The 10449-nt window shown below is 38.7% G+C and overlaps 1 protein-coding gene across 1 annotated transcript; it reads right to left on the reverse strand.

Annotated features, from left to right (window-relative positions):
- Positions 1–398: 398 nt before the first annotated feature.
- LOC139729806 (zinc finger protein AEBP2-like) lies at positions 399–9423 on the reverse strand. Its single transcript, XM_071640736.1, has 6 exons — positions 9363–9423; positions 5964–6042; positions 4863–5388; positions 3473–3597; positions 2658–2725; positions 399–1091 (listed from the first exon to the last, which is right to left on the reverse strand). Exons 2-6 carry the CDS (start codon positions 6015–6017, stop codon positions 944–946), a joined length of 921 nt encoding a protein of 306 aa, XP_071496837.1. The 5' UTR covers positions 6018–6042; positions 9363–9423; the 3' UTR covers positions 399–943.
- Between the last annotated feature and the right edge of the window lie 1026 nt (positions 9424–10449).

Genomic DNA, 10449 nt, shown 5'->3' on the forward strand with positions numbered 1-10449 from the left:
GCAACACCAAGATGAAGTGGACAGGAACATCTGATCTTTTCCTTCAAGGCGTATTGATGGTGCTATTGCTTTATTGGCATTACATTGCATCTTGATACAGTCTGATACCATCTAAAAAAAAAATATCTAAAGATATAATTAGCAACTTCACTGCAGTGTACAAATACACCATTTACATTGTAATAGAAAGATGTGTTTGCTTCAATGATTACACATCAGCTTTACGTGTTGCTTAAAGTTGAATTCCAATATCTCTAGAAGACATTATGAATAAGTTCAGTGATTTAGTGCACACTTTGTACAAACAGGTATGCAGTATTTCATTTTAATAAGAATTTTCATACAATACCATTTACAAAACTATATCTTTACATTACATGAAATGGTGCTCTTTTTTTTCAATAAATACTTGCACTGTACATTCAAACGTTATCTCCCAAAGCAAGGCAATTCTGGCATGTGCATCAGATATTGAAATATGCTACACGTTGTACTATAAAACGTCTACATTCCCTGTCTTTTACACTGGGGTAGTGCTACAAATGCAGCATAAAATCAATTTCCTTGATGCTTGTATGTACATGTTTCTGGCATATCAACAGGATAAGAACCTTACATGTACATGCTGTAAGAGTTCCAGGAGATTACCTAGGACTAATCCTGGGAACAGTCTGCTGTTTTGAGCATCCACTGCAGCTGTTTTGTGCAATGACAGAAAACAAAGCTCTAAACATTTTCCAGAAAACAGAGCTGATATTCACACCATCGCTGAACTATACTCCACAATTTTGCATTCTCCATTCTCTCGTCCTATTGATTTTGTATGGTAGTGGGTTGGCCATCGTGAATTATAGACACTTACATATGATTGTATTTCAAGTGGACAAAGACAGAATTCATTCAGTCTCCAAGCGACCATCAGCCCACTCCTGTGCAGACTGTATCATTTCCTCCTCTGCTTCCTCCGTCTGGCTGGTGCCACGAGGCCCATGCCCAGGTGACTGAGTTTCTCCAGGGGGAGGGTACCAATGGGAATAGCCTGCTCTTGATGAGCCAACAGCTGGGACTCTTTCACCCAAGAATCAGGTATACTGCAAGAATAAAAGTAGGACAAGGCTTAACTGGTATCATACACTCTTCTCTTTAACCTGTTGAGGACGGACTGATTTTACTACAACACGTATTTCCCATAGGCACCTGCCCGAGTATACTTGGGATTTGTCCTAAACGGGTTAAGATACATGTACAAGAATGGGAGAATGAGCTCATATGCACAAATGCAATTTTCTACCATGGAAAAGCTTACTTCATGTTAGCATGTACACTCTGAGAACATGTCACAAATCTACAATACACATTTGGAAGAAGTCTGTTAGATTTAAAGCATCAAGTCTTTTCAATCAAGAACAGTAAAATGCCAATTAAAACTGTTTTCTGCCAAATAATGAACAAAATACTGAATGAAAAGATAGTCAGACTCGCATGTCAATCTCAAATTTGTCAACACTGGAAAAAAAAAAATGTTGACTTAAAACAAGCTTTGCCTTCCTCAAACATCCAGTTTGACATATTCAATGATGGACTTTTTCAAATGTTCAAAATAGTGCTGGTGATGAAAAGTATTTGCATGTTTGTCAAAGTTGTATAATTATTAGTACATGAATAGATTATGGAATGGAAATTAACAAATCTTTCTTTTCACACAAATTTTAATTTTTCTTCCAGTGAAAGGCTCGAGTTCCTTAATCCGTTGAAGACGAGTCCCTAGAATACTCGGCAGGGTGTCTATGGGAAATGCGTGTTATAGCAAAAATCAGTCCATCCTCAACAGGTTAAGAATTAAAAAAAAAAAAAAATCAGAGGAAATGAATGCAAGAGTTACAGGAAATGTATCCTGAACTGTGCTGTGTGTGCAAGTGTGTGTGACACATCTGTGGTATATCAGGTGTCCATTTGCTAAAAAGTACAATGTGGAGAAAAGTGCAAAACTTACTTTTCCAGTGCTTCAAATGGCCCTGGTGAAGCATTGTGCTGCAACAAGCATTTCATGTGCAAAGATTGCAGCTGTACTGTATGGAGTATGGTCTACATGTACCCTATGTCTACGTAGGGGAATTTTCCTTACATACAGTACACTGTATTGCATTGGAAGCAAGATCATTCTCAAAATAAAGTATGAAAAGATTTTGATGCAGTCTTTGCTGCAAATACACTTTAATTAATCTTAGTATTAATTTGTCTGGGAATGTATATATATATATATATATATATATATATATATATATATATTTATATTCATATATACTTTAATTAATCTTAGTATTAATTTGTCTGGGAATGTATATATATATATATATATATATATATATATATATATATATACATATACATATAGATAGATATATATGGAAAAACAATTAAATCAAGCACAAAAGAGACTGGGAATTTCCATTGAGATATTAAACCAAACTTTTGAGTTCCCTAATAAAATTTTGACTTGCACATGTTAATGTAGAAAAAAAGACATATATAAGGAAAAATTGGGACTATCATTTCGCTTCTGATGTTGAGGTACAGTCTATGTGAGCTTGACTACATGTACATTGTATGTATGTCAACTCTTACACACAACGACAGCAATCAATTCTACAACTTACATGTCTTCTGGTGACCAGCGCAGAAGAGCCATAGCATCACCATTTTGATCTGTCCTACGACCTATGACCTGAGGAGAAATTAATCATATCACATTATTTACCAGTATTCTTATAGAATACCTAGAGCTATAATTGTCCCACACAGTTAACTTGAATACCTCTGCTCACATGCACTCACTCTGACATCTGCCATATTAGATGGCCCTTTACATACATTTTTTTTTGAAAGTGCTCCTTCTCTCAGCACAAAGGAAATATTTCATCATCTACTGCCATCCATTTTACCACATAGCATGATAATATGATATCGTTGGCCGAGAATGAGAAGGGAGTTAAGGTGCCTCAAACACTATAGCATTAGTGGCAACTCGAGGCCCCTATCTTTCTCAGCTGACGAAATTAAACCTTACAGAATTTATACCCAGAAAATGATATTTCAGTTAAATTTCCTAAAGAACATACATGTAGCTGGGGTGGAGGGCATGGAGCACATTTGTACATACCAATATTCTATGACACAGGCAGGAATACCTGCAAAGTTTGTGGAAAAATTGACCATGCTTTGAAATTTCAAAAAGAAGATCAAAATGTGAAACCTGGCCCACAATTTGCCAATGCCAAAGTTATGTACTGTTCTACAGAAAAGCTGGTCTAGTACATTATTTTGGTCAAAACAAAATTTATATGAAATGTGGTGCAAATGGTGGAGGTACAACTGTATGTGATATAAGAATTGTATGAAGATGAACAGGTCCAACTTTTGATTTGAAAAAAAAAAAAGAGCGATAGAGAAAAAAAAAAAAAAGTGTACTCACTTTGCTTTTGAAGATAACATCGTTTCCTTTTCCCTTGATGTCTATCATTGTCTTCATGTTGAGCTCCACTAACCTCTGGTGAATCACATCAACCATGCGTGTGTCAAAGAAATCATCTGTTTTGACTGGACAATGTGAAGGTACCAGAGAAAACAGTGATTGAGGGTGACATAAGGCATAGATAGACTGATCGAATAAAAAATAATAATAATAATAGACGAAGAGATAGATGGATGTCTCATCAATGATCATGAAAATAATGAAATAATGACATTATTTCACAGAAAGCAATACAAAGTTTTAATAAGAAACTAATTTAGTCTGTCTAAAATTCACATTATCTGAGAAAAAACAGGAGCAAAACCCAGATATCTCCAAATATGTTCCTAAGGATAGTTGGTAAATGTAAATATTGAGTTCTCGAAACACATTCAATTGTTGAATTTACCTGTGACAATTTTGACGACAGGTTGTCATCTTTCTCAAATGATGACTAATCAGTGACTGATGTCTTGGTGCCTATTAGCATTGACCAAGGTGTGACATTCAGATCATAACACCTTCATAAATGTCTGACAATTGGTATGCCCCCTCCCCCCCCCCCCCCATCCCAGTCCATGTTGTGTAGGGAGGAGGGTCTCTTTATCCAGAGATTGGTTGCAGATTAATCATCGTTTGAGAAAGATGACAATCTGTCACTGTTGCTGTCACACATAAATATGACAAGTGGATGTGTTTAGAGAACTCAATGTTTATAAAACCCTGTAATGCCATGTGGGTGAGGCAATTACTTTTATTGTGACACTCTCTGCAAAGTGTGCACCAGTAGTTTCCCTCTTTGTGTGCCATGGAGGAAACCACTTGTGTGCCACATGACTCTGAGACAGAAATGTAGTCATGCTCGTAGTCATGCTTCGGCAAAACATCCTGTTCTTCAAATCTATGTAACTTTCACAGATTTCTGTCGAGCTGGTCATGTACATGTATTAAGTAAACTTGTAGAGAAAATGCCAAGCTTTGTTTTGATGTACATAAGTAGTGTGACACTGTTTTTCTTTCAAATGACCAGTAGCTACGTTATTGTAAAGGCATGACTGTTGCACACAAAGCAGTGACAGAAACTAAGAATTTACAAGCATATACAGTACGGAACACCACTTGCTGGTCAATTACCACATGAAATTGAAGGTATACATGTATATGAGAGGAATGGAATCTTGAGAACTCTTTCATTGTACTGTGGTATTCAGGGATTTGTCAGTCAGCTTGGCAGGTTTTTGCGTTCGAGCAGAATATGCTAAGTTGGCATGCCGTAAAATGATTCGGGCGTGCGAATGTGGTACATAAACAGTTAAAGAAAGATGTGAAGATTTGATGATCATTTTCTCACCCATCGACAGTCTTCTCCTTATCTTCATGCGCTTCTTTTTCAGCACCTTTCCAGGGCTCTCTTCCTTCGTTTTGGGTGTCTTCTGCTGAGGGTTCTGCTTGTCAGCATTCAGGTGTGACTGGCAGTGGCGCATCAGGCCTTTCTCTGTGCGGTAACTCTGGTTGCAACCAGCAAACACACAGCGGAAGGGCTTGTCACCACAATGTGTCAGGACATGTTTTGGCAGCCATGTCTCCGACATAGATGGAGTGTTGTAAACTTTGCAGCCGTCCCAGAGACAGACAAACTTTTTGCCACCCTTCTTGATTTGCTTCTGAGCATGCTCTGTTCTGACGTGGTCAGCCAAGTCAGCACTTGTGTCAGTCTCTTCCCCACACGACTCCCAGCGACAGATATACTCCACCTTGGGTTTGGGTGTGGTTGGCGTTGGAGTAGGTGTGGTGGTTGGTGTGGTGCATCCACTGGGCTGGCTGCTGGCACAGTCACTGCTGCTGCCATTACTGCTGATCATTGTGAAAAGTGGAGGCTAAGGGGAAATACAGAAAACACATCTTTGTTACATATTCCATAAAATACTCCTCAAAGTGTTTCATTTTATGATTGCAGATGAAGATGATTAAAAAGGCGACCATAGCTTAAAAAAAGAAATACCAGTATATAAATTAAGAAATGTTATACTCACAAAAACAACATAAACAAATCACATGTGCATAGGGGTACTTGTATAGCTAACTCATGCCTAATGGTAAGTATCATCTGTATCTTCTGATCAAAGTACAATCCTTCTAGTATGATTTTTGTTTTTATTTTATTTGTATGGTTTCTAAAGAAAATGGCATGACATCAGCAATCATGTACAATATTGTATATCAAAATGGCTAAGACTGACCCAATTCCCTAAAATACTGGCAACTCCATTGAACAATTGCAACAGACTGTATTTGAGACTGCAGTGCTGATGTGACAAGTGAAACCTTGTATAGCATAAATTAGAAAACTGATGTGCTTTAATAGGGTGCTATTGATTATGGTCACAAACACATGTATCCCACTGTACATAATTTTATAACGCAGTAAACATTTAAAAGGAAAACTTCATACACGGATGCTGTCCTGCCATTCTCTTTTGGGCTTGTCTCCTTGGTCATCATCCATCTTGGTATATATGCAGTATATTGACCTGAAAATTACAAAAGACGGTGGGTACAATATAATGACAAAGACACATGTATTTGTGGCATCAATACAGAACTTAAGGGTTAGACAAACTTTAAAAGTTTAAATGACTTTTCCGATTATTTCTTTTTCATTTATCAAATCTTGATTCCCACACTCCACATGACCTGGTTCTCTAGCTTTTCAAAGACTAAAAAAAGTAGTAAATAATGTATAATGTACTGTACAAGTACAGCTATGATGGAAATGGGTTTGTTGTGAAGGGTATTTAGAACTGAGAGTAATGACAATGTATTAAATAACTAGAATTGTCAGGCCTTCTGTGCATTTCAGATGGCCTGGATTTGTCTGCAACAAAACACAAGAATGTCTTAAATCAATTTTAATTTCAGTTGGTGAAAATGTGAATATTGTGTGATGAATGAACAATAATACTTTGCTCATATGCACTGTATGTTTACATTTTGCACTTAAAGTATTGTATGAACATTGTGCATTTATTATCGTCTCAAGAACTTTGATAATCCATGGTTTTTTACTTGAAATAAAATCATTCTATATGTCCAAGTTAAAAATATCCATTATGTAAAATAAAGTACAATGGGATTTTGCTTGAAATTGACAAATATGTCTTTGTTCACTTGCCATGGGTTTTACTTTTTGTTTTGCTTTCTTTCTTTTCCCCCATTGGGATACTGAGTCTTGTATGTCAAAGCAAATATACATGTTATAATATTTCTGTTTTTACAGCATAAATGTAACTTTTGCAGATCATGCAACAAACTAACTGCGACCAGCAGCCCCAAAACGCGTAGCGTAATGGAGCTGCGCACTGTACAAATGTAGCATTCAGGATCATGACAGGGGTAGTATCGCGGATAGATATCAACTTAAAATCGAAAAATTTCTTCAATTTGAAGACTTACAGGTGAAGTTCAAGTGTTGACAACAGGTAACGTGCAATGTTTGGCTCTGCCAATAGTCCCTCTCTGTTTGAATTGATGACTTTAATAATTTAACTCGGTCGAGAGGAACCTAGGAGAGCTACACTGAATTGACGGCCAGCGCATGCGCACACAGACATCTTATCAAGTCAATGGATTTGAAATTTATGCGCATGTGATGCGTGCGCATGCGCTGGCCGTCAATTCAGTGTAGCTCTCCCAAATTCCTTTTGACAGAGTCACATTAAGTCATCAATTCGAAAAGAAAGGGACTATTGGCAGAACCAAATGTTGCACATTACCTGTTATCAATACTTCAACTTCACCTATAGATAAGTCTTTAAATTAAAGAAATTTTTCAATTTTAAGTTGATATTTATCCGCAATGCTACCCACGTCATGATCCTGAATGCTACAGTGCGCAGCCCCATTACACTAGGCGTCTTGGGGCTGCTGGTCGCAGTTAGCAACAAACTTTCATGTTACAGTTAAGAATGAAATAAATTACATGTCAATAAAGTAAGTTTCTGAACACACACCACTTTTTTTTTTCAGTTGTACAGCTGATTACAGCTACATTATAGACCAATTTTTGTGAAATGTTTTATTTTGTCCTAACTTTGTATTTAATATATCCATGGAAGAACATTGGTCCCATGGTAGAAGCATGCAAGCATCCCTTCACAGGGCTGGATCAAACAACTTATTTTCCTGAACTATTTCTACTACCATCTTTATCTACATCATCTACACTCGTGACCGAAAGATCAGTCTGTATCTGGCCGTCGGGGAATGTTCCACGGAGACTACGTCTGGCTTCACTGATCCCTCTCCGTATACAGACCGAAGTCAATGATTCCGGCTCCTGTGTGGAGCAGTCGTGCACAGATCAAACGTTACGATAAACCAAATTTCAGACAGCTTGTTTACATTCAAACAAGTTTGACATGACATGATGCATTATGCAGCAATATTTGGAGTAAATTTCTCACATTGTGCAATCGAAATACTCACAGTAACTAGGTTATAACGCAGAAATTTTATCCCTATCGCAACATCACCGTTCGCTAGCTGTAAGTCGCCATTTTGAATCTGTAAGCTACTCACATGCGAGGTACGTGCTCTAGTAAAAAAATACGTAGAAACTAACTCGCGTGTGATTGGCTAATAGATTCATACAACTGTACCTGGTACTGTATGTTTCTGCAGTTTGAACGTGACGACGCGACGGGCTGGTTGATGTGTATTTTACATTGAAAATTCTACCAAAATGTTGGATTATTCATTAATCTGGTGAGTGAAGTGCATTCTTGAAATGTTGATTTTGCTATGTACAAGCTTAAATTTGCTGACCTACAGTTGTAGGGCCGTGAATTAGACGCAATCGAGAAGGGTGAGGTACAGTGTACCTCACCCAATTTTCCATACAGACAGTGGTTAAGAACATCCACACAGCGATGGGTACTAATACCTTCCGTCTGTCTACAGAGGAGAGCGATAACATGAAAAATATAAAAGACTCCTCCGGATAGACGGATCTTTCTGTCTACATCTACATTGTACACGAGCTTTTTACATCACATGCACCAATAGGGCCCACCAAGACGACATTATTTCACTACAGAGATTCAGAATCAACAGGACGGTAACGATATCAGTAAGATGTTTGGACATCGGAAGGAGAAAGATAAAATGGAAGGGAAGAGGAAGAGGGATCAGGGAGGAATTGAAAGGGGAAGGTTGGAAAATAATGGAGATAGGAGAGATTTTCCAACCTTCAACTCCTCCTTCTTCCTTCGATCCTCTCCCTCCCCTTCCATTTCATCTTTCTCCACCCAACGACGCGATGTCCGGACATCTTACTTGATCTTCCCTCAATTCTTCCTTGCCACTTTCTTTCCTTTCTCTACCGTCTCCACTCTGTCTAACGTTTAGTGCAACTTCAACTTCCAGCCCATCAGTCATCACTGCACTGCCTGCCACTGTCCCCCACCAGGCAGGCCATGCCCACTCTTCACTTTTTGCCCTCCTTACAACCCCAATATGTCGCTTCCCTCTTCAATTATCCTCTTTCTAGGCTCTTCTTCTGCCAAGCAACGATCCAGTTAAGGACCAGAGTCTACATACACAGTCAGTGTCACCGTAAACCTTTCTCCCTCATTCAGGCTACTTCACCATACGTACAATCATGCAAACCTTCAAACAACACAAAACACATCAAAATTCCTTACGCATGGGACTGAGTCAGGCAGATTTCAATTCTCAACAAAGAGATGGCGTTTTGCGTTCAATTCTCAAGTTAGTAGGTTGTAAAAATGCTAGCAAAGTATGGAATAACGGCAAAACTTTGCATTGTAAAAAAAAATGTAGATGGACTTACTTTTAATACTTTTATCAGCAGATCCAGCTAGGACGGGTCAGTGGGTGGTAATGAAAGAGTTTCAGCACTGTTTGGTGTAACTGCGACAGCCGCCACACGCAGTGTGTGCGTGTGGCGGCTGCGCCGTGCTCCCATAAAAGATCTTCATGTTGAACAAACGGGTGCCTTTGCGGCGCTATATTTCCTTAATTTTTCAGCAGAAACTACTAGGAATACTTACATGGGTCGATGAAACCTAAATGACTATCATCGGCGACTGTTTGATGCATTTCATTGCTAGTGATGCACAAAATGATGTCTTATAAGCAGCTCACCGATGTTCACAGAATTCACAATCACTTGCACAAGCGCACAGAATACTTGAACTAACATAAGCGAAACTGCGGGGAAGCCGCCAGGACCGCGCCTGGCGGCGCGGTCTCCGGGGCTATGTTTGGTGGTAAACCATGGGGTCGGATTGTAACCCTGTAATGCAAGGACTGGGTTTTGCCATCAACTTGTGGTTGACGCAGTCGCGGTTCTGAGAGAGGCGGCGCGGCGCCCCTCTCCTACTTTTGCTATAACAAAAAGAAATAAAATGAAATAAAAGGAAGCTGGTTGCGCAAGCTTTTGATTTTGAAAAGGCGCCTTCCCTTTACGGAATTCCTGGATCTTCCCCTGTGAAACGTTATGACATTTGCAGTAAATTAGGAAATTTTGACATTTCTGGTCGAGGTGTTATGACATTTGTGATTAATCCGATTTTGACATTTGTGGCTGACGCAATCGCGGATCGAGAGGGGGAGCATCCCTCTCTTGTGCCCCGTCTCTATATTTTGTTCGCGTTATGACATTTGAAGTAAATTTGAAAAATTTGACATTTTACATATGTGGTCGACGCGTTATGACATTTGCGACGCATGACATTTTGTGATTAATTTGATTTCAACATTTTGTCGTCGACGTGTTATGACATTTGTGGTTAATCCGATTTTGACAGTTGTCGACGTGTTATGGCCATTATGACATTTGTCGTCGACGTGTTATGATGATATTAGTGGTTGTTATGACATTACATGCGATCCCAATTCAAATGAATTTATTAAGA

Source organism: Diadema antillarum, unplaced genomic scaffold (assembly GCF_040938485.1).
Source record: "Diadema antillarum isolate AM-2024a unplaced genomic scaffold, OU_Dant_1.0 seq00000264_RagTag, whole genome shotgun sequence".
NCBI lineage: Eukaryota > Metazoa > Echinodermata > Echinoidea > Diadematoida > Diadematidae > Diadema > Diadema antillarum.